Source organism: Salvia splendens, chromosome 7 (assembly GCF_004379255.2).
Source record: "Salvia splendens isolate huo1 chromosome 7, SspV2, whole genome shotgun sequence".
NCBI classification, from domain to species: domain Eukaryota; kingdom Viridiplantae; phylum Streptophyta; class Magnoliopsida; order Lamiales; family Lamiaceae; genus Salvia; species Salvia splendens.
The window spans coordinates 33,320,010-33,346,323 of NC_056038.1; the positions used below are offsets into that span (position 1 = coordinate 33,320,010).

Genomic DNA, 26,314 nt, shown 5'->3' on the forward strand with positions numbered 1-26,314 from the left:
TGTACATGAACTGCCACAATGGCGGACACTTCTCGCATGACGCCTCCCCAATACCAAGCCTATCTTAACGGAATTGCGTTTATGGCAGCACAACTTGGCATTCCGCCTCCTCACAGCTTCAGTGCACCTCCACCGCCTCCAGGGGATGATTCGCCGGCGGTGTAGTTTTTTTTATTTTCTATAAAATTGTATTTTAAATTACGTCATTTTTATTTTTTAGGATTTTAATTATGTGTTTTTTTATTTTTTTTTAATTTTAGGTTGTATTTTTATTTTATGTTGTAATTTTATTTTATTTTTAATGAAGTGTGTTTTTTTAGTTGAATTTGGTTGGAAATAAAAATAAAAAAATGAAATTGAATGAATAATAATTTAATGGACGGTTAAGGGACGTAGGGTTGCAGGTTCCGTCCCTTAGTTAAAAGATAGAGTAAAAAAGTACAGTGAGGCCCATGAATAATAATTTAAGGGACGGTTAAGGGACGGCGTTGCAGATGGACTTAAGCCCTTACCAATTTTATTGTACTATATTTTTTTCTATTATCGAATTTATTTAAATTATTAAAAATAACAACTTTTATTAAGTTGATGTTGCAAATCAAATTATTAGAAATGGTGGATTAAGAATGACTAAAATTAAAATAATGAAGAATAAAAGAACAAAAAAATTGGATGCACGAAGATGGATTTAAGAGAAGAATAAAATGAATAAAATTTGGTCAGTTCGTATTATCCATTCTGTTTGATTGTATCAGAGAATTTTTTTATTTCTTTTAAGTTACTTTACTCTCTCTTGCTTTATTCTCTCTTCATTTTTCTATCTTTTTCATTTTCTACTTTATTCTTCATTTACTTAAATCGTGTGCCGAAAAGAAACGTCTCCATTACCGCGGAACGGAGGGAGTATTAATCGTATACTCCCTCCGTCTCATTCTAAGAATTATTACATTTTTTTTTGGATGTCTCACTGTAAATGACATATTTCTAAATATAGAAATATCACCCTCTCTACTTTTTTTGTTTACTTGATTTTCTTCACTTTACTCACAAAATAATACAGCATATTACATAAAATTTTGTGCTGAATTAGATATGTTCCATTTAGACTGAGACAGAAGGAGTAAAAACAAATGAATTTATTGATAGACAAGCGAAGATAATGAAATAAGATGATTATTAGTGAACTGAGGGAATATATTCCAACACCTTATAAGTCATGAATTAAAAAACTCAAATAAGATCATTTCCGAGAAAGTAAATATAGAGGTAAAAGAGAAAAACTAACATATTTACATCTTCATAAAAGCTTCTTCTTCAATGAGAAAAGTAATTGAAAAGATATTTCATCCTTTTCAATTTAAAAGAAGTATCTTTACCCATTTTTCACACAAAAGCTAAAATGATACTCCCTCTATTCCACTCAAGATGTCCATCATAATTTTCGTGACATATCATATGTTTATATTTTTATGGAAGGAGAAAGAATATAATTGGAGCAAACAATTTAGCAAATCTCCAACATTTAATGCACTAAGATAGTTTGATCAAGGGATAAATTATCTAACTATTGGCAGGAAAGATAACTCGAAAAACCAAAAACAACCCGCCCGTGCAAATCCCTTCATCTTGTTCTAAACTTCTAATGAACACATTAGAAAACTTAACTATCAATCCGAAGCGGATCTCCTGCTCCAATAATGGTGCACCATTCCTATTCCAATACTCACAATAAAATAAAATAAACTCAATATCACTTGTATTAAGATTATTTTATTTTGTTGTGAATTAGGAATGATGCATATTGTTGGAGCAATGGAGGAGTGGTTACAAGATAGAAATTGCTCCTTCAAACCCACGTATTCACATTAAAACTAAAAGAGTAATCAATCTAAGCAAACAAGTCGATCATCATTCTTTCACAAAATGAAAGTCCCAAAAATCTGAATTACTATCAACTTATAAAGAGTTTCCATTATTGGTGGCGGTAAATTTGAAAAGAGCTTCCTCTCTAACAATCAATGGAGATGCAGCTGGCCGCAGCCGCCGACGCATCATTGGTGCTGACGAAGGGGTCGATCTTCACCCATATCAGAGAGAAAACAGAGGCCAGAAGCACCGACCACAGCACAACAATGGTGGGGGTCCGATTCTGCCGCCCCATCAGACCTTTCAGGAACGGATACAGACGAAGAATCACCCAAAACGCGAAGAATACTTTCCCGAACAGCGGGCCCCACGACTCGTACCCGCTGTTCAGCGCGTCTGAGAATCCCGCCACCACTCCGACTAGATTCATTATCAGGATCGTCGTCGGCGGGATCAGAACCGTCGTCCACTTGAATACATACAGATCCGCAAACTCCCCGTCGTCCGCCGCCTTCGCTGTCACCGTGAAGTTCGTGTCCACCCCCGCCAGCATCTTCAGGAACCCCTGGAACACCGCGAACAGGTGCGCCGAGACGCCGCCGATCACCCAGAACTGCTCGTTACGCCACAGCGCCTCGATGCTCACGCCGCTCCACCGCAGCTCGATCACGCTCGTCAGGATGACCGAGATGAAAAGCCCTAGAAACAGCACGCTCGCCAGATTCGACAGCTGAAATCAATTCAGATCTAATTAGGCAAATTGAGCAAAATTAGGGCTAAATTGGAAACCCTAGGCGAATTAAATTACCGTGGGGATGATGAATTTGCCGGTGACGAGGCATATCGCGGGGAGGGCGCAGTACGCGACGAGAGGGAGAGAGGTGAAAGGATAAACAATGGTGTTGATGTAGTCGACTCGATGAAGAAGCTAGACAGCCCGAAGGTCTTCTCGAAGCTCATCTGCGAGATGAGCATTGACCTCTCGTGCTCATCGTAATCTGCACAAAGATAATAAACATGATGAGCTTCAGTTGCTATGAAATGAAATGAAAGGAAATGTAAGAAACTGACTGTCGATCTCTCTGAGGTTGAAGATGGCAGCGTTGAGGTCTTCTCGTTTGGCATCACGATACGTCTCTGCTAAATCATTCTCCTTCGCGGGCTTCTTTCTACGACAGCAGCAGCAAGACGATGACGATGACTTGGCAGGCAGAGTGGGTAGATTTGAAGGGCCATAGCCGTAAAGGGCTTGTCTGTTGAAGACACATCCTGTCCCGACATACACTGGTCCTTGAATTCCATCCAACCCTTTCATGTTCACCTGCAAACACAAAGTGAATTTATGGACAAGATTGTAGTAAGAATTTAGTTAGGGATTGGACAAGGCTCATTACATCGAAGAAAACTGTGTTGCGGTTGGCATATCGATCACTCTTGTCCATGCCATCAAACCTCTGGGGGAACTGCACCTAACAGACGTCGCGGCCAACTTGAGGATCCATGTAGAAACACATTGCCTCAAGAATAGCCTTGTTGTTGTTCACATAGTGATCACATCAGTATGAACGAGCTCTAGTACTTCCTTGGCCCTATTATCTTTCACCCTAAAAGGTCTCTTAGTCATCTTGCCTTCAAAGCAGAATTCACACGTGGAGAATGACTCTGTTTCTAGACCTTTAAGAAGGTCTTGGTCCACGAGGGTTTGAATCCTTCTTCGGTTGGCATGACCAAATCTAAGGTGCCATAAGTACGTTTCGTTCATTGAACTTGAAGGTTCTTTCCTTTTCTTTGAAATTTTCGATGCATTATTGAGTTCTGATTTGTGATCATTAAATTGTGTAGATATGATTGTGTACAAATTATTTTCCATAATACCACGACAGATATAATAGCAATCTTTCTTAATAACGCATTTGTCATTAAAAGAAATCGAATATCCATCAAAAACTAATTTAGAAACCGAAATTAAATTTCTTCTAAATGAAGGTATCAAAAAACATTCTTCAAAATAAAAAATCTATCACTACTAAAACGCAAATAAACGTCTCCCACTGCAACGACCACCACTTTAGTAGCGTCGCCCAGCTGGACCTCGATCTCATGTTCATACAGCCGCCTTGTCACCTGTATTAAGTTTGGATCAAAACAAATTGATCAGTAGATCCTGTGTCAATAACCCAAGTATGAGATGATGTCGAAGCCAAACATGACTCGACAACTAGAGCTTGGTGCATACATGTCGCCTTGGCCCTTTTAGAGTAATCTGGCTTCCAGTGCCCCTTTTCACCACACTTGAAACACTTTCCTGTTTGCTGCTTGTTTGGCTTCTTCTTCTTCTTTCCCTTAGCATCTTTAGCGGCAACCTGGTTCGTCACATTCTTCCTCCTGTGCCAGGCCTAGGGCCAGAGGAACGATGTGTCGAAACTAACCATCGTTGACTTAGCTTGGATCATGAGATCATCCGCCGACTGAAGTTTAGTCAACAATTCAGCCAAGGTGTAGTTCCTTTTGTTCATCTCAAAGTTGAGCTTGAACTGCTGAAAGCTAAGGGGTAGACTTTGAAGGATGATAGTCACTTGGGACTAAGGATCGATCGTCCATCCCAAAACCTCAATTTGATTGAGGTGGCTCATCATCTCGAGGACGTGGTCCCGCATAGATGAGCCTTCCTTCATAGTCTTTGCCATAATACTCTGAAAAGCTTGAGACTTAGCCGTTCAATTCTGAGTACCAAAAAGATTCGTGAGATTTTGCATAATCTCGGCAGCAGTCGCCATGGCAGCATGCTGATGTCTAAGCACTGTTGACATGGAGGCCAACATATAACACTTAGCCATCTCATTTGCCTTATGCCACCGTTTATGCGTATCTCGCACTGCCTGCGCGGCATTAGCCGCTGGCACTGGAGGCCGTGGAGTAGTGAGCACAAACTTGTACTCATCAGCCGTGAGAAAGATGTCTAAATTTTGTTTCCATTCTATTTAATTTTGGCCCTCGAGTTTGTTTTCTTTAAGAATTGCAAATAGAGGATTGAGTGACATTGTGAAGGCTTAGGTTGCACTGCAAAACAGAAGATTTACTATTTGTCATAAACTTATGTAATGAAATTGAAGAGATTAACCATGGAACTTTTCAACTTACAACTGTAAAATTAAAATTTTATACCCTCAAGCAGAGGTCAATACACATTAAAATTTTAACATTTTTACTGGTCACAACACCGACGAATAGTCCAGAGACCCGCAGCACGGCATGGCTGCCAAATGTTGCCTACGCACGATCATCTGATTTAGCATTACAGAATCTTGTTTCTATAGCACACTCCCATAACAATGCTAATGAGTTGATAACAAGACCAAGGTATCTCGCAAATTCTGTTTGGACTTCTGAAACTCGTAATTTCTTAGGATTATTGTCCCCGCAGCACGGGTGACGATAATATTGAAAACTACTTTCTAGTCCATACTATTCACATTTGAGAAGTCCACCTATATGAACTCGCTATTTCTTAGGATTATTGTCCCCATAACATGGGTGGCGATAATATTCAGAAAATGGCTTCATAAGTTGTGGACCAATCGATGGAGACCATATACAAAACATAGTTTGTAATTATCGCTTAGATATTTGATTTATGGTTTTTCATGAATTATACTTAGCCTTAAGGCAGAAAAAAGCTTAATTAAATTCTGTTGACATTTAATTGACTGAATAATTAAAACTTTTATTAACTTTTAACATCTTATTTAAGGAAGATATATTAATTATTAAAGTTGAATCCATATTCATGTCTTCAATAAGATGTATCTAAAATAAATTTAATTATTTATATCTTGGACTAACATGCATAATTAAACTTAAATTAATTCCTTATTCAAGATTAGGAAGAGAAAAGATCTTATTATTTAATGTAATCCTACATATCTATCCTTATTAGGATTCTAGATATATATAATAACTAGGAAACTATTAAATTATTCTTGTCCATATCATCTAGGAATAAAATAAATATATTTATTTCCATAGATATAGTCAATAATCAAAATATTCCTAAAATCTAGGGAAATCTTCCCAAAATATTTTATTTCCATTAAATAATACTCCCTCCGGACAGCAATAGGAGTCCCATTTCCCCAGGGCACGGGTTTTAAGAAAGTTTTGGAGTGTGTAATAAATGGTGTGTGATAGTGGAATTTGAGACCCACCTTAATTGTTTTAAACCCTTTTTTTAGCTTGCATACAACCAGTTGCCTTCTTTTTTGCCTACAACAATGCAGCACCTTTTCATATCAAGGGGTGCAACATGAATTTAATTTTATGCATCATGAATTTAATTTTAGGCTGCCAAAAAAATGGACACAATTAATGAGAAACTGAATTTAATAAGAACACTCAACATAAAAAAATGTCTTCCATTACATAAGTGAATCACGAAATTGAGTCTGAATCACGAACACCAAATCTGAATCACGAACACCAAATAAGTGAGTCTGAATCACGAACACCAAATAAGTGAATCACGTTTTCTTTGAAATTGAAATTGGAGCTAAGAGAAAGAGGGGGGAAATTAGGTTACTGTACAAGAACAAGCTACTCCGATTCCCCAAATCCCAGCCGCCGTCTTCCTTGTCCTCCCCATTCGGCACGGTCACCACCAGCTCGCCGTCCTCGTAGGCGGCGGACACGAGCTCGGGGCGCGTGGATGGCGGCAGGCGGAATCGTCCCTGAGACATCGACGACGCTGTCTCCCCTCACGACGATCTTCGTGACGCCGGGGTAGATCGCGACGGTGGCGGCGGTGAATCTTCGTCAAAGCGGCGTGGATTAAGGTTTCCACATAGGAAGATGATGGAGTAAACGGCAGTGTAATTGAGAGAGTGGGAGAGTGTAATTGAGAATTGGGGGAGGGTAATTAATTTTTCTAAATATGGTAAGTGAACCGGGACTCCTATTCCCGGACGTCCCAAAACGGAAAAACGGGACTCCTATTGCTGGACGGAGGGAGTAATATTTTAATGATTTCTTTTAATTTCCAGAATTAAATAATCATAAAAATAATATTTCATCTTTATCTTGTCAACCGAGGTTTGCACGATCGACGATGACGAAAAATCACCGGCGAAAAGCTCGTCGGAACGGCAGTTGGCTGTCCAGCTTTCGCCGCCAGCCCACGATAGAACGCGACTGATTCCGTCTCCCTTTCCGGCGTGAGTCGCCATTCAACGCGATGATGCGCACGTCATTGTTCGCTCCCTTCGTCGATGTCGCCCAGCACGCAGCCACCGCCGCAAAGCTCCGGCCGACTTCCCTCTTCCGCCGGCAACGTCGCCTGAACCAGTAGCAACCGCACATGGCGGTGCTGCTCTCAGTTCAGCATCGCACGACCTAGGGTTCGGCTAGGGTTAGGGTTTCCCGGCGGCAACGCCAGCCGTTTCCCTCGTCGACGGCATCAGTGCCGGAGCCACACCGGTATCACGATCATAATGGCGGCGTCGACGAGCCCTCTGCTCGTGTTCACGTCGCCGCATGTTCGAATTCTCGTGCTCCCACTTATCGGTGATAGTTTCCGGAGCAATCCAGAATCGGTGGTCTCGCCGGCGGCGTGCACGAGCCCTTGCTCGTTCGCGCGTCGCCGCGTGATCACTTCCTTGCTCCCACTAAATCGACATCCCTTCTTCGATTACATGTCGCGCGATCCGTCTCGGCGCAAGTGCCGATGGATTGCACGTCTCATCATGCATAAAATAATAACAACTAAATACAAGATCATGCTTCGAAATAAAAAACACATGCATACATGAATTTCGCAAAATTTAAATCCAAATAATCAGAGCCAAAAGACTGGTTATGATACCAATTGAAGGGGTTGTCAGCGGAAGCGTACTTACGAAATTTAGCAGATTATTTAGACATACGTCTATCAACCAACTCAACCAACTATTCTTCATCTTAAAGGACTCTAACTCTGGAAATTTGCAGATTTGTCCTCGTAAATTTGGGTCTTCTCAAAAAGGCCCCTGAATTAATGCAGTGTACACTGTATCAGTCCTCGTAGTTTCCCCATTTCCAAATTGCTGTTATGTTTTATTTTGTTTGCTTTTTTGATCATTGACATTATAAGTTATTAGTATTACATTGTCTACAAGTATGCATTTACAGCATTTAACGTGGAGTAAAGCTATCATCATCATTTAACATGTGAAACTTTAGTAGCAGGAAGAAGAGTAAGGAGTATAAACATGAGGAATTAAATTAAATATTATAATGGCCGATATGAACGGTCAAGTTTTGATATGGTACGAAATTCATCATGAATATAATTTGTTAATCCAGAATTGGCAAATATAAAACCTATTTCGTCGATTTCAGAATTATGTACTCAATGCAAATACTACGAGTAATCGTAGTTGTCCAAACTAAATCCTTAAAAATTAACATTTAATAAAATGAACAGAAAGCAAGAAAGATATTGCAAAAATAAATTACTCTTACGAACAAAATATATTGAAGAAAAAATATCTTAGGAACATTCTTATAACACTGAATTCAAGATTGCCAGCACCAACTCTCATGTGTTGTGATGTGAGGCAGGCTAATACAGATCTCAACTGAGTCCAAAAAGATAATAGTTCATCCACTAAATGTGGCATTCTGGGAATTTAGCCAATTGTATAAACCTTTACTAGTTTAGATGTATCACAGACAACTAGATTTTCCGAATCCGAGGGAGTTGTGCAGAGCCAATTCACCTGATCAGACAGAGATACCATCATAAAAAAGAAGGGTGAGGAGGTGAGAGTGGGACAGAAGCTTTGTATACCAAATCAAGAATGTGTAGCTCACCTTTCTACTCAGAGTAATGCTGGAACATACAATATCACTGCTGCCGTTGCTAGTTTGTCCACCACCATCATGCGATTTCATCCAATCCCAGACTTTTACTGACTTATCGTTTCCACCAGAAATGATCAACTTCCCTTTCTCTCCAAACGTAGAAAAGCTCCTGAATAGCATATAATGGCGGCGGCAATGAATAAAACTTCTTTTAAATGTGTTTTTGTGTGTGAGAGAGAGAGAAAGTAAAACAAAAGAGTATTACTACAAGCAGTTGGTAGTATCACTTACACGGAGGATACTGCAGCCACATGTCCTCCCTTCGAGTAGTCCAAATGTAGGTTTCTGTCGTTTTGATCTACGGTTGGGGAATCCTCTTTCAGTTGTGATTTAGTACCCATCTTTGGCTTTGATGTATTTTTGGATTTTTGAGCAGCATGTTCAGGCTCAAGATTAATTACATTGACAACACCATCGCCCCTAGCCACAACACAGATCTTGCCAACGCTATCTACAAAATCAAGGTCAGGAACTACTAGAGCATGCACAAAAGCTGGGTTATAGCACTGCCCGGCATTGCCTCCGCTGCCTGCAAAAGTTTTCATTTAAATAAATTAGAAAGCAATATGTATGGGATAGAAATTCTGAATGCAAAAAAGACACGGGATAAAAATTCTGAATGCAAAAAAGGATAGTAGTATAATTTAGCATTTATCTGCCTATTCACAATGGAACATGATTTTTATTTAGCAAGATTGGAGTCTGAAACAGGAGAGTAAAATATCATGGAAAAATAAACAGTGCCCCTGTCACCTCAACCTAAAGCATTCAAGAATAAAGATGATATCAAATAAATACTGAAAATGGGCCACTTTTACTAATTCGAGCTAACGAAAGTTTTATATCATCCTGCAAATCTGGAATCCAACTTTGTACTACAATTACTTAAGCTCATTAATGATTAAGAAAATTTTATTTTCGTCTATTTCACATTCAGACCAGCTATACTGAAATCAAGCATATAATATTTTTTTAGAGGAAGTGTAATATTATCACGGGAAGCTGCTTAAGAGCAGCACTAAGTAGTACATAGATATTGATAGCAAAGCACAAGGCACTCATACCAAAGTCCATAATTTTGTTTGGACGCCCTTTGGAGAAATCCCAAAGCGCAAGTTTTGAATCTAGACCACCAGTGATAACTGCAAAAACATGACATAAGAAACAAGGATAATTAGGTAGACCACAGAAACAAAATGTGAAGCACAGGGCACAGGTAGATAAGATTTTATTTACAATAACAGAATATGCCCGGCAGGGGTACTGATACAGTTAAGGAGTGGAAGATTTACAAGAGGGGAGAGAGAGGAGTGATCTGGCCGAGTAAGTAGCAACAGCAGTAGAGGAGAATTCGAATTAGTTTGTTAGCAACAATTTCTTTGGTTGTTTAGGTTGTTAGGTTGTTAGTCAATTTCCTAATTTCATGTAATTTGAATTTCAAGCAGCTGATATAGGAGTCTATAAATAGAGAGAACAGAAGGAGAGAAATCATCTCTGAACGTGATCACATTTGGACGACTTCTGTCGTATGGCCTCCTTGTGAGGATTGTTTTTTCTTCCGTATTTCAAGCAATAAAATTCCCCGTTCCATTCTCTATAATCCACTTTTATTCAGCACATCTCATGCTAACTGTGGGTAGCCTTTATTCCTATCAATTGGTGCGGTGAACGATGGTCAACTCTAGGGGAGATTCACGCCTAGACGGTTTGGAGAAGGCGACTGAAGAACTCAACGCCCAGTTCCAGCAGACGGACGAAAGGGTCTCAGCGTTGGAGTCGAAACTCGATGCCTTGATAGTAGAAATGCGTGCGGGTTTCACGGCCCTCAACCACAAGTACATAGCAACGCACGGTGTGTCCTCTGAAAATCGGGAATCGAATTCGGTGTCAGCCGGCAGCAAATCAACATCACCTATGCCGACTTTTGATGGCACTGACGCCCTCGCGTGGCTAGCAAGGGCGGAGCAATATTTTTTGATCTCGGACACTGCGCCAGAAAATCGGGTGGGCGTGGCCCTTCCTTGGTACCAGCTGCTGCGGAAACGGATTCCAGATCTCTCGTGGGCCCGGTTCGCACAGGAGTTAGTGAAACGTTTCGGGGGTACCGCAGCTATCCTACCCTCCCTACCCACCGTGACAACACCATTGATGTCCTTTTCCTCTTCTCCACCTACAACTACCAAGCAGGAGAATACTCTACACACCAGCCCACCCAACAGTGCCAAACAGAACTCTGCTGACCTACACACAGCAGCAAAGTCAGCTGTTGTTTCCAGCTCATTTCCCTTGGCAGCTATGGCGTCAACAAATCCACTTGATGAGTTGCCATTCGCCGCACTGCCGCCTGCACCACCACCACCACCACAACCTCATCTTCACGACGTTCTGTTACGTGTGGTTCCACCTTCTGTTGTTGAACCAACTTCTCTGCTGCACTCCAGCCCTCCACCACAGCCACAACCACAGTTTGCGACAACTCCTAAGTTGTTGTCCTCCCCTATGCTACTGCCCCTGCTGCAACAGAAATTATTTCTGGCACAATCGAGCATTGATATTCCACAGCCTCCCTTCTTCCCTTTGCGGCGACATACAGTTCCTGCGGCTGCTGCAGAGCAGTGCACACTCATGTATCTATTTCTTCTTGTTTATGGGTACATTCCTTGGTACAGCTTTGCACCTCCTGTCCAGCAGCATGAATGGGAGCCTCCACCGAACAAAGGAATTAGTTTCTATTTTGAGCTCAACCTTGAGGGCAAGGTTGTTTCGAGAGTGAGGCAGTTGATACAGTTAAGGAGTGGAAGATTTACAAGAGGGGAGAGAGAGGAGTGATCTGGCCGAGTAAGTAGCAACAGCAGTAGAGGAGAATTCGAATTACTTTGTTAGCAACAATTTCTCTGGTTGTTTAGGTTGTTAGTCAATTTCCTAATTTCATATAATTTGAATTTCAAGCAGCTGATATAGGAGTCTATAAATAGAGAGAACAGAAGGAGAGAAATCATCTCTGAACGTGATCACATTTGGACGACTTCTGTCGTAGGGCCTCCTTGTGAGGATTGTTTTTCCTTCCGTATTTCCAGCAATAAAATTCCCCGTTCCTTTCTCTATAATCCACTGTTATTCAGCACATTTCGTGCTAACTGTGGGTAGCCTTTACTCCTATCAATTGAATTGTTAGGAGGTAAAGGCCGTCAATGAGGAATCAGCACAAGGTGTGCGCGATAGCTTCTTCCAGAAAGATATACTCGCTCACACAATTTGTCTTAATAAAATGCTCCAAGAAAACAATATAGAATTTTGGGATAAAACTCTCGGCTAATTTGATTGAATAGGAACAGAACAAGAACGGATGGAAATAACCTAACATAAAGAAATACAAGAAAATAATCCTCACAAGGAGGCCACGGTCTACAACCGTCCAAATTGGTGATCTCTCCAAAGATGATCAGCTACTCCTACTGAACCCGCCTTATATAGGCGGCTAAACAAATCTACAATAATTCAAAATAACAATAAAATCTCTGAAATTGAACTAACTAATCAGGTGAGATAATATTGGGATTTCCCCTCTAACCACTTCCCTATTATTCTGGCCAAACCACTCCCCTCCAACCAACATCCGTATCAACTGCCTCACTCTCGAAACAGCCTTGCCCTCAAGGCTCAGTTAAAATTCAAAACACATCACTCTGTCCGGTGGAGGTTCAAACTCATGCTTTCGAGTAGTAGCCAGGGCATCGAACCATAGAAGATTGCCAACTATATGTAGGAATCGCAGCATGACGAGATAGGAGAATGGAGCGTCTGCCAATGAAAATAGAGATCCTGGAAAGGAAACCGCCATAGGTGTGGACTGGTGGGCAGCGGAAACTAAACATCGCAGCAAGGACGAGAACGGAGATTGAAACTGCAGAATGTAAAGGCCGGAGGTGGAAAACAGCGGTGCTGTCACTGGTGCTAGTGTAGGTGGAGTTTCTGGTGTAAGTGGACTGGGAGGATATGGTAGAGGCGCACCAAAACTGGAGGTGGAATGGGTTGTTGTACTGTCAAGGGTGTGCACATTTGCTGTATAGGTAGGGGCTGTTGGATGGCGTGTAGAGTATTCTCCTTGGCTGTTGTAGGCGGACTAGAGGACAACATCGGTGCTGTCACCTTTGCTAGTGTAGGTGGACAGGGAGGAGATGGTAGAGGCACCAAAACTAGAGGTGGAATGGGTTGTTGTACCGCCAAGGGCAGGGACACTCTATTGCTCGCTTTAGTGTTGATATCAGTGTGGATTGCTGACGTGGTAATAGTTGGTATCTCCTGGCGAACAGCAACACTCTTGGGTTTCCATGCTATTGAATCACCAAAACGTTTCATCATTTCCTGCGTAAAACGGTCCCAAGATAGAGTGGGAATTCGTCGCATAAGGAGTTGGATCCATGGTAAGGGCCAAGGCTTCCATGGCAACACTCACGCGATTTTCCAGTGGAATTTTTGACACCAGGAAGTACTGTTCAGCCCGCGTCGAATGTGGGGATTGGGATTGGTGGTGTGCCACCTGGAATTTTCGTGTTGGAGCCGTGCTCGTTAGACGAATCTTTAGGGAACAAACCAGTAGTGCTGTTCGGATTCCCATAAAAGAAAGCAGCCCGCATTTCCACCTTGAACTTCTCGAGTTGAGACCCCAGCACCGACACACCTTCGTCCATTTTCAGGCATTGAATTTTCAATTCATTGACCATAGTGGCCAACGTCTCCATCTTCTTCTCCAGATCGCCGACAACCTTCTCCAAACCATCCAAACGGGTGTCTGTGTTATGCGGAGACACCCACGTTCACCGCACCAATTGATAGGAGTAAAGGCTACCCACAGTTAGCACGAGATGTGCTGAATAACAGTGGATTATAGAGAAAGGAACGGGGAATTTTATTGCTGGAAATACGCAAGGAAAAACAATCCTCACAAGGAGGCCCTACGACAGAAGTCGTCCAAATGTGATCACGTTCAGAGATGATTTCTCTCCTTCTGTTCTCTCTATTTATAGACTCCTATATCAGCTGCTTGAAATTTCAAATTACATGAAATTAGGAAATTGACTAACAACCTAACAACCTAAACAACCAGAGAAATTGTTGCTAACAAACTAATTCGAATTCTCCTCTACTGCTGTTGCTACTTACTCGGCCAGATCACTCCTCTCTCTCCCCTCTTGCAGTGTTGTTAGGGTCGCGGGTCGGTCCGGGGCGCTGAGGCTGGACCCCGGGTCGCGGGGCGTCGGGGCAAGCGACCCACGAATCGGGGCGCAAAATTATTTATTATTTATATATTAGTAATAATAATGATTAAATATAATTCACTAATATATAAATAATTATACTTACATAATAGGAAGAAAAAAAATTAAATTTCAATGTTTATATTGGCTAAAAATAATTATTAAAGGAATTATAGTCTATTTAGTTGTTTTGATAATTAAAATGAATTTTATAATTAATTTATTTTGAGGAAAGTTGAAAAGTTGGCAGTAATAATAAATTAATATTATAGAATAGTGGAAAAGTAAAAGCTGAACGAGTGGTGGTAAAAAGAGGCGGTGGTGTGTGAATAGGTTTTATCAAATGAAGTTTCATTGTATTAAAATATTAATAAAAAGAAAGGATCAGCTTCCTCTCTCTTCCTCTCTCTTTACACAGAAATTTCGTCGCTCCACCGTCGCCTCAGCCGCCCCAACCGCCCCGGCTCGCCCCAGCCCGCCCCAGTCGCGCCCCAGCCCGCCCCATGAATATCGTTCGGCCCAGGGTGGCTGGGGCGACTACAGCCGCGCCCTGACCGCCCCACGCCCCAAGCGCGCCCCAAGCGCGATTTTCACAACACTGCCCTCTTGTAAATCTTCCACTCCTTAACTGTATCAGGTACAGTTCTCTAAAATACATAACAAAATGAGAAACATGATAGTTTTATTAAAAGTCACATGAGGGGAATGTGGATTGAGGAGGTGAACAGAATAAAGCACAATGAACTCATTTAGAATCAGATATATTACTAAGAATACCTTCCCAAGATCTCCAAGGAAGGAACTGGACACTGCTGCAGATCTGAAGAAACAAGTTAATAACGGAAAGGCATTAGAGTTAGAAAAGTCATCAAACAGAAACACAAGGGATTTCTTAAGAAACAAACAAATGCCTTACTACCTTGGCAGAATTAAGGTCAACAGGAAAAGCTTGAAAGAAAAGTGATCAGCAGATCTGTGTATTGATGCTCGGAAGGAAAAGAAGAATGACAACCTGATGAGTTTAAGCTGAATGCCTTATGAAAAAACAATCTATATTACAAAGAAAAGGATACACTCTGGTGACCTGCTCTCAATGTTTTGTATAGACATTGTTGGTGAACATCAACAATCTGCAAGGAAGGCAATCATCATAACCTCTTCCATGAACTCATTTGTATATAGTACCCGTGACAAGGAAACCTCAATATAATTTGGAGTGCCAATCATGCAGGAAATCAATAGTAAAGTGTCCATAGATTGTAAATAAGTACTACATAAAATAATAAGGAGAAACAAAAAAAATTGAAATATCTAGTAGTACAAGCAGACTTTCCCCCCACCATTATAGTTTATACTTGTGTCTCAAAGCTTTAATTTCAGTAAATCTAGCTTCAAATGATATAAAAAGAATTACAGCCCGCCCTTACTGGTTTTACCATAAGTGCAAGCCATTAAATTGTTCATTAGTCGAGAGGTCCGCAATCAATATACTCTGAAAATCTCAAAGATAAAAAAAATCTTTAAAAGGTTTTCTGGATTTATATAGCTTGTGCAAAATTGAACTCTGCACAAGCTATTGTCCTTGATTTGGAAGATATTCTCATAACATTTCTGAATTATATATGTACATGAAATGCAACAAACTAAACCGTTAAATCACATGCAGAAGAAGTGCATACCTTTACATCTCCCGCATCATCTGCAGCAGCTAGAAAGGATGATTTTGGGTGACAAGCAATCTGTAGATTGTAAATGATGACACAAGTTTGAGTAATGACCACAAATTAGGTTTAATTGTACTCCTTATTTTGGTGAGTTAGGAGAAGATGTTAGCCTGAACAAAGTTGATCACTCCTTTCAGACCAAGGAAAAAAATTTGACTTATGGAATTGATCACTGATTCCTTTTCAAGTAACAATGTGCTATCTAACCAACCAGTCAATTCAGGAAAAAACATCCACAACAGAAAAAATATGGATTAAGATGGCATACCTGATTTATCTCATCCTTATTATAATTGTAGCTTTCTTCTAGTTGCTTCCACGAATTTGTCTGATATATTGAACGAGGCTGTTAGTAATAGCATTAGAACTCACTTTGTGGCATTAATTATGCAAAAAAAGACCATCAGAAAATGAAAATAAAACGCAAATGACCACAAAAGTGAAAAGAGACTTTTAAGCACGATTTATCAGAATAAGGATTATGGTTATTGGTTTCTAACAAAATATTAACAATCTGAATCATTCACATAACAAAAGGTGACAAAATCAAAGCATACCATATGTAAATCAAAGCACTTGATTTCATTTTCTACAGAAACATAGATGATCTCTTCATTCCCTGCAGCATGTATGGAAAAAAAAACTCCCATCAAAAGAGAGAAAGAAACAGCAAAAATCATTTTATGCAAGAAAAAGTACCTGAGAAATAACTAAGGGCATAGAAGCATACTATTGTTATTATTATTATTACTGAGCATGTGTATTCTAAGGGGGTGTTCGGTTTGCAAGATTGTATCCCGGATTAATATGTAATGTGTTTGGTTCATGAGATTCAATCCTACAATTCAATCCTAGATGGATAATCATGGGATAATTAGTCATAGCTAACCCCCTTATGACTAAAATAATCTCACAACTCAATCCTAGATTGTATCTTGGTATTATTTTATCTAGGAAACCGAACACCACCTAAGCATATTAATTGTGTATCACAGCTGAAAAAAGGAAAAAATAAAACTACCAGCAGAAACTACTTACCCTCCAACTATCAAACACTAGCTCAAAAGCTAACTTATAATACATACAGTACTTCATAGTTACAGAAAAGGTAGACTTGCATTCATTCACTCTAACAAAGAAGATCAATACTCTTGTTTAGGTAGTCAAAGTTAGCTTGACATCTTATCCGATATTATGAGAATAATTTATTAAAAACAGCGATAAAATCTAATACTACTAGTAAACATCAAAACAAACCTGGCTTAAAGCATAAAGATGAAACAGGGTTCCCATTCTCCACATCCATAGAGAACAGCATATCTTTGCACCGCAAATCATAAAAGCAAACGCGACCATCCTACAATGGGAAAGCAAATTAAGAAATTGCTGCACCGAAAGCAGATAAAAGAGTTACATCGATAAAAATTAGAGCATGCCAGCACTATTAACTTCAAATATGAAGAAAAAAACTTGCTATTCGAGCTCAATTGAACTGTTTTTAGACGCAGATGTTGAATTAGAGTGTGAGAGGACGAGACCTCGGCGGCTGTGGCGATGAAGCCTGGTCGGGCTCGGGAAGCGATGCAACAAGTGGCGGCGGCGCTGTGCCCTCTTAATCGCCTCGGCTCCGTCATATCGGCGGCGCGTTGAGGAATTCGCGCTCTATTAATTATGAAAATTAGATTTAGCTAAATTCCTAACAAAATTCGTGCTTATAATTGCGACCGTTTAACAAAAATCGTTACTCTAACAAAAATTTAACTGGTTCTTTCCATTTTCTTCGAGATACACTTTTATGAGTTTATCATAGGCACATTTTTTCTCCAATATTACAGGTTTATGTAATGGGCCTACATCGGGCTCAAGTTTCTGAGCTTCTTGTAAATCCCTTAGCCCTCACACTGGCCCAACAGAATATGAGAGAAATCATTATTTAATCTCAGTTTGGTTGTTTTATAAACCACCTTATCAAAACAATTAATTCAATATCTCCAATTGCTTTATAAATTCATATACCTAATCATCCATACACACACTGCATCATACATATCATATCCGGCAAATTATACAAGAAAAAAAAAATCAATCAACGAATGCGTCAATGTATACTACTATAATGTACAAACAAGAGCATGCCTGGCTTTATTTGATTCTACAAACAAGGCAGCCCAAATTGCTATTTACAATTACAAACTTACAGAACAAGAAAAAGAATTTGAATGTTTCGAACTCTAAAAAAGAAGAAAAACCATAACTAAACGCTACTTAAAAGAAAAAAAGGAAAAAGAATATATTAACACATAAGCTTTTCTTCATCATGATCGTGATTCTGATCATCATCTAACAGCAGAAGCCACTGTGTGGGCCCAGGATTTGAGACTATCCTTGATGTCCATCTCATTTGTTGCAGCAGCAGGAAGAGGAAGAGGAAGAGGAAGAGGAACCCTCCATTTCATCAACCTTTTCTCTTCCTCTTCATAAAACTCCCACGCTTCTGATAGATACGGCCTCCCTCTCATTCTAGAAACTTCCTCGCTCCTCCTCCTCCTCCTCCTCCTTTTCTCTTCAGTTTCTGGAACACCGCATTCTGTTCTCTGCCCTAACTTTTGCAGGCCGGGGACGATCTCAACGAGGGCCCGGTCATCCTTGGCTTCTTCCGAGAACACGAAGCCCATGTCGATGAAGCCCTTCACCTCTTCGAACTCCAGCTGAGACATGCTTTTGCTCAGCTTCTTCTTCCTTCTCATGTCGTGCTGCTGTTTGATCACGGCTTTCTTCATCACTGGACTTTTCGGAATTTCCAATGAAACCGAAACCTCTTTGTCGGAGAGTATGGTTTGGAGGTGGGGTTTTATGGCGGGAGAGGTGGAATTCTTTGTCGTGAAGCTTGATAGGTCATCGCTCTTTGATCTTCCTAGCAACGATAATTGGCGCGAAACATTTTGATTTGATGGTTGACTCGGTTGGGTTTGAAGTAATGGTGGGGTTGGGGTTTTCTCGAGGATTCCGAGGTGGAACCACATCGAATCGAAGAGGTTTAGAACATTTTCAGCTTCCATAAATGGCTGTGGCGGCTGATGAAAATTGAAAGGTATTGAATGTGGTTTGTTTGGATTTTGAGAGGAGTTGGTTTTATATATGATGGTGCCTGAATTTGTTATGGACGGAAATACCCCTGTCTCTGAATTACTCGTTTTGCCTGTTTGGGTAATTTCCAAACACGTGCACTGGGGAAATATCTTCTCTTTTATTCTTATGAAATTTAATTACTTTTCTTTTGGTATGATTGTGAATGATTGCGTAGTTTGATTAATTCAACCACTTTCCACTCTCACGTGCAAACGCTACTTGGTCATATATCTAATCACGAGAACTTCGATTGTTTAATGTTTGTTGTATTTGTCATGTGTAGAAATTTCACTAAGCCAAGAAAAACAATTAACTAAATTTCCAGATTAAAAAAATACTCGGGACGGCGGTCTATGATTCTCTTTTTAGAAATGAACTAAAGGCAAGAGACGCATAACATGTTGCGTGATTTTTTAATATTATAAATATTCTACTTAATATTGCGTCATTTCAGATTATTTAATTATTATACACTCCATGTTAGTTGATATTAATATTACCATGAAAAGTACAGCATACTATATGCATCTAAGAGACAAAGTATAGAACTAATTAATGCAGTGTATCCAAATGTTAGAAATATACTAGAAAAAAACTAGCTTTGCATGCAGTAATGTACTCCCTACGTCCCATTCAAGATGTCCACATTCTTGAGTGGCCGAGAATTTTAGGAGGAATTGTTAAGTGGCAAAAGTAGAGAGAGAAAAATAATTGAATATTTTAATTAGAAAAGAGTGATTCATTTCTAAATATAGAAAGTGAGCATCTTGAGTGAGACAAACTAAAAAGGAAGGTGAACATCTTGAGTGGGACGGATGGAGTAACTATTTACAATACTAATATGCTAACTGGGAAGATGAACTAGGAAAATTATCACGAAGAGAAATGAAAAAACTTATGTTGAGTTGGGGATGATCCCTCTTCTCACAAAAGTATATTACACATCGGTTAATAGTTTTCACAGATAAAATGGTTTCCTCCTAGCCCTCTTTTCATATGGCTAATGCCTTTGGCATTCAGTTGGCCATAGTTGGCATCGTCTATTTAAGTGTCTTGATGTTAGGTCTTTCCATATATGCCTAAGCAGGGGTCTTGGAAAGGTCTTACATCAAGACACTTAAATAGAAGATGCAACTATGGCCAACTGAAGGCCAAAGGCCTTAGCCATATGAAATGCCAAAAATTGGTAGACCGATGCTGGTCACGCTGCCAACATTTCCAACATCAAATACAAAAGGAATGTGGACAAAAGTCGTTACCTCGATCTTTAGGAAGTGGATGAACGCAAAGAGATGAGTAGAGAAATAAAAGGGAGTTAGAACATAAACTTTTGTACTAAACTGTATTGCGGGGCAAATCTCCTTTGGCAGTAGCTTCTTAAGAATCTAGCTTATACAACTGACAGAAGAGTAATGCCCTGGAATACAAATGTACACATGCATCTCAGTAGGGCTAATTATTGTGACCGATAACAATGAGTATAAAAAGATGAATGTATAACTTAAACTAGCGTAAGAGTTTGTATTCAGTTGCATTGCGGGGCAAATCTCCCTTGGCGGTAGCTTATTAAGTGACTAGCTTGTGCTACTGCCAGAGGAGTAATTGCCCCGTAACACATATATACACATGCATATCTCAAATATTGTAATGTTTGTTGTGATCAATATGAACGAGTGGGTTCATGTATATATAGTGTACCCCGATGTCGTACAAATGGTACATTCCGCAATCATTCTTTATGCTCTAATTCGTCAAAAAGAGAATGATTTCATTTGATTCCAACTCTATGTATGACATATATATATATATATATATATATATATATATATATATATATATATATATATGGTTTTGATCTATGCAAAACTAGATTTAAATACAGAAACGCAGAACAATAACATACGTAGGGCACTTTTAGGTTATAGTTAGTTAATTTTTAGGTCATGCTAACAAAGCATGACCTAAAATGATCTTAGCATAACATTAAACCCAAATATTATAATATGACCTAAAATTGCTTAATTATGACCTTCTGTGTTTTTGGTTAATTATTGATCATTAGATCATCTAATCCTAGGGCCAAGATTTGGGCTGTATTTCTGGATTTAAATGCATTTTTATATATATAGATCCACCAAATAATTTCTTTATGTTTAATTTTGCTACAAAGCTTGTCGATCGGAATCTAGAAATGACAAGATTTCAGAACATATAGAGAGACAATAAAAAGATAAAACATTTGGCAGACCAAAGGTATTTTTAGAAATTAGTTAAATTTGTTATAATAGCTAAAACAAAGATGAATATTGTTGTCGAGTTCTCGATGGATGATGCAGAAATGGCTCTTTAACATTCAAAGAGACGAACTTGATTGAGAAGGCAAATACTGGAAAAAAGAGCTTCAAAGCTAAGCATCTACAGCCTGTGTCGTCTAACCTTTTTTTCACAACTTGATGTACATGATCCAAAACAAAAATTAGCAAAATCATAAATGAAAAATAACAAACAGCACATTCTCAAGAATAAATTTCTAGATCCTCAAAGTTTTTTTTTGATTGACCTGTTTGATGATTGCATTCGAGGAAATAATACAATTAGTTGAATATTAATGAGTTTCCTGCAAAGATGGTTTGGGTCCTATGTCTCAAATATTTATGTATATATTGCTCAAAGATATAGTAGTACTAATTAGATCAGTGACCCATGCATATTTAAAATTTAATCTATATCCAAAAAGGACATTAACAAGGACTTAATATTAACAAATAAAAGTATAATTAACAATCGATTTATACATAAAAAAACTTGAAAGTTGCTAAACCTAATTAAAATGTTTCATTATATTATTCATTTACAAAATATTCATAGATACTGTATAAATTAACCAAAAAAAATAGTAACTCAGTTTCTCTTCTTCTAACAGAGAAAATATCAGTCACGAAAACCCCATTAAATTCCATTCAACACGCTCAAGATCTTCAAACATGGACAAATATTTATAAGAGATGTATTTGTACACTGGTCGAAGAAAATAGTAGTCCTTCCCATTACACGTGTCTCCACCCGTAGTTAAGCGAAACGTGGCAGTGAGAGTAAATGAATTTGTCGAAATGAAGATTGATGAATCAAAAGAAACTGGGTTGGGGTCACTTGGGTGAAAGGGGATGCCATGAGAATTGATACTCGTGGACCCATCACTTTTATAACAAAAAGGGAATACTTTATTTGTCTTTAGGGATGTCAATCGGGCCGGCCCGTCGGGTTTCGGGCCAACCCTACTCGGGTTGGGGTCAATCGGGTGCGGGCTTATCGGGTTGTGATTTCTTTCGGGTTATAAAAGCTCAGCCCTAACACTAAAAGCTCGGGTTTCGGGCTATCCCAGCGGGTTAATCGGGTTGCTACCGATAATATTAACATGTGATCAATCCAATAAATAATTATTAAAATTTCTAATATTCATACAATGTAAAACATTTAATTATGATATATTTGAGATATATGCTTAAACTCAATCATAAACATGATCAAATACTAATATTTGAGATATTTCGTAGAATTTTAATGCATGTTTTAGAAATTTAAATATATTTTTTTTGTGAATTTAAAGTTTTTAATTTATTTATTAATTATTATATTAATAAAAATTCAATACATAATTTGTATATTTAATATAAAATTGAAAGTTATTTTTTTAGTTAAAATTAATCAATAAATGTCGAATTAGGAGTAAAAAAATAGAATAATAGAAATTTTATCGAGTTTTCGGGTCTGGCCCTAATGGGTTGCGGGTTAATCGGGTGCGGGCTAACCGGGTTTTGATTTTATCGGGCTAGAAATTTCCAACCATAACCCTATAAATTTGGCGAGCTATTCGGGCCAGCCCACAGGTTACGGGCTACATTGACATCCCTATTTATCTTTATGAAATACTCGTATATTTTCAAGAATTTAGGGCAGGAATTGTCCCCGCATATGCCACATATATCCAGCATATCCCAATTCGGGACGAATATATGAAAATTAGTAGTTTTTCTTTGGTGATTTTATGTGGCAACTCGAGCGCTGGTGGTTTTAAATAAAGCAGCCAAAAGTGGGATTAATGGGGAATAGGAATTAAAGCATGCATGCACATGCAAATCTTTCAAACTTTTTTTGAATACTTATGTATGCACTCAAACATTTTATAAAATAATAGTACTAATGATTATTATGATATATTGTTAGTTTTTATCAACTCGGAATGTCATGCATGATAGCTTGACAACCTTAATAAATTGTGATTATCTTATGCAGGGGTAAACTAATAAAAATACATTAATACATGTAAATTAATGGAATATAGGTTAGGATTGGTATACTGAAAAGTATATTTCGAGCATGTTGCACGGATAGAATTGCTTGTATACAATAAACTCTACAATCTACTTTTAACTCAAGGCGAGAATAAGTAATTTTATCGCATCGATGTTTGCTTGTGCATTTATAAGATGTTTCTCAAACATTTAAATGTATAAGAAGCAAACAAGTCTAATTCTTCTGCATAGTAGACTGGTCGTGAACGACAGAAGGTGACGCAGTCGGTTCTTTGTAGAAGAGAAATAGAATTTCACAACTTAGATAGGCTTTGGCTACCTATCGCCAAAGGTTGCAGTGTCAGTCCGCATGTTTCCTTACCTTAGGAAATAAACGATACTGGTGTGGTATAGCACTAAAGGATCTAACAGTTGAGATAAGTCTTTCTTGCTATTTACTGAAAGACGAGGTCTCGGTGATTGTCATTTCTTAATCATTGTTGACATAGCATTGAGCATACGATATTGATTATGCACTACTTTGATTTATCAAATGGTGCGGATTTTTCACAATCCAAGAATCCTGATATCTTGGGTTGTGGTGATCAATGTCTAGAGGTGCTAGTATTGTTAATGCAATGAATCGTGTGCTGGGTGAGTCCTGTTTGATAATATCCTCAAGAGGTGTTCGAAAAAAGTTTTATTATTCAGAAACCCGGCCGGTTGAAATTTATTCCAAAATAATAAATAAAGATTTTGAACTAGACAACTCTTGGAAAAAGATATTAATTAATTAAAGTCGAATAACAAACTTAAATTCATTAATTGATATTTATATCTTAAACATGAGAAATAATAAATTAAAGGGGTAAATCTCGGATTACTCGTAATTTGGGATTGGACGGGCAGTCAATATTATTTTACTGTAGTGACTGATAATAATATTATGTTGGACTTATATTAATAAAAGTCCAACAGGTTTGGCCCAAGTCCAACCTCCATGATCCCTAATCTGGCCCACCATAACTCGATATAAAAGGATATTAGAAAGGAGATTAATTACTGATAATTTTCGTGCTCCCCCTCTGGGAGTGGACGAAAAATCAGTTTTTGAGAAAACTGATATTGTCTCCTTTCTAATCAAACCCTTTTCGATTCTGACAAGTTTTGCCTACCCAAAGGTCATTATCTGAGTTTGGGATACAGATTAGAAGATTCGTGGTTAAGTACGAAGAACATCACGTGGAGAAGGCGCAAGCAATCGTCGATTCTTTGGAGAATCAGATCGGTAATTCTAAACCGTAGGAATTCATGAATTAGGGTTTAATTTACTTAAACATGAATTTATGTGCGTTCTAGCATGCAATTGATTGTATAACATGTGATTAATTGATCTCATAATCGGTCAAATAGATCTGTAGATCTGATTTATTTATGTATGCATGACTTCCGCTGTGCAAGGGGCACCAATCCCCAGCAATATATTGCATGTATAATTGAATATCCAATGCTTGTTGATTTATTATGCATAAATATATAATTATTTTTTCAAAACACTCCTATACATATATACATAAAATACATTATTCGATGAGTCCTAGGAGACGATGCTGATGCTTAAACGCTAATTGTTTCAAGGTGATTTGAAATTCACACTGGATGCGAAATGGATTGACGAGTCAAAAATATCGCTTTTGCCATCTAGGTCTAAGGGGTGAGATCGTTATTTTAGTAAAACCTTGTACTCCCTCCGTTCCGCGGTGTAATAGAGTCGTTTTTCTATTCGAGAGGTTCCAAGGTAATAGAGTCATTTCTTTTTTTTTTGGAAATAATTAGGGTTTTTAATAATTATTATACTATTAAATAATCACTCCATTATTACATTAGAAACTTAATTAACCTATTAAAAAACTAAGAAATGAAACGGCCCCCAACCCTAATTTTTGCCTCATTTCACGCCCTCTGTGTGTGTGTAAACGCCGCTCCACCTTCTCTTCTTCTTCTTTAATTTGTTCTCGAACGTTACTTCCGGCTGCTCTCACCGCGATTCCTCTCTATCGACAACGGCGGCGGCTAGATTTATTTTAGACATTTTTAGTTGTTGAACTTTAGATTTTTATTAGTTTTTAAATTTTAGACATTTTCGGCACTTTCCAGACTCATTAATTTTGTAAATTCTGTCAATTTTTTTGTGCAATTGGCGTAAGTTTCATTTATTAAAAAAAATCTAAATTTTGTCTTCATTTGTGTCTATTTTCATTTATGCAGAATATAAATTTTCATTTATGTAGATTTATGCTATTCCATTAAAAAAAATATGTACTACATTATAGATTAAAAATTCACAATGTCAATTTAATTATTGAAATTTTGAATAAACCCATCAAATCACTTATCTACTTTATTATCAAAACTACTTAACGCACTAAACATCTATTTCCAAAATTCCTCGGCGAAATGAAGCGCCTCTATTAAAGCAAAACAAAGGGAGTATTTTTTAAGGTTTTATTTTAATTTTCATAATTTTAGTTTATTCCATTTCATTTTAAGTTTCTATGGTTTTCAAGAAATTAGGATTTCTCTGATACCTCGACAGTTCAGTCATAATTCTCGTGGCACGTTTGCATCATTACTTTTTACTTCTATGTTTATGCTTTTTATATTTTGCATTACTGCTTATTATTAAAACAATCTTTGATCATACAAAATCAATGACCTAGATAGAGTTTTAGTTAACATGTGGGGAGTATATTTTAAGCAACTAGAATATAAGTATTATGATGTGCACTGTGCACATACCTAAAGATATTACTCCATAATTAACTTGATTGTTGATATTATTAGTGGCTTCTTGAAGTATATGTGAAAATAAATACAATACATGCATGCACTAGCATATTTGGTTGAGATAACCATGATATAAAGAAAATTGTCATAATCATATGATCAACTAATTCACTATCAATACTTCGAAAGTAAATTAACTAAAACATGTTATGACGATAGAAATATGCTTGATTTATAATTATATTTTCAGAAAATAGTTCGACTGGAAAGAAAAACATTTCTCAAAGTCATCTAATTTATTTTTTCTTAAATCCTTAAATCTGCAACGAGAAAAACTCTTCTTTTAGTGGGGCTGTGAGAAAAG

The 26,314-nt window shown here is 38.2% G+C and overlaps 1 protein-coding gene and 1 pseudogene across 1 annotated transcript; both read right to left on the reverse strand.

Moving 5' to 3' along the window:
* Positions 1-1,943: 1,943 nt before the first annotated feature.
* On the reverse strand, positions 1,944-17,533 carry LOC121810766 (annotated as a pseudogene).
* A 545-nt stretch (positions 17,534-18,078) lies between these two features.
* On the reverse strand, positions 18,079-18,801 carry LOC121810767. The gene has a single exon (XM_042211500.1). The coding sequence runs from the start codon at positions 18,799-18,801 to the stop codon at positions 18,079-18,081; it is 723 nt and encodes a 240-aa protein (XP_042067434.1).
* Between the last annotated feature and the right edge of the window lie 7,513 nt (positions 18,802-26,314).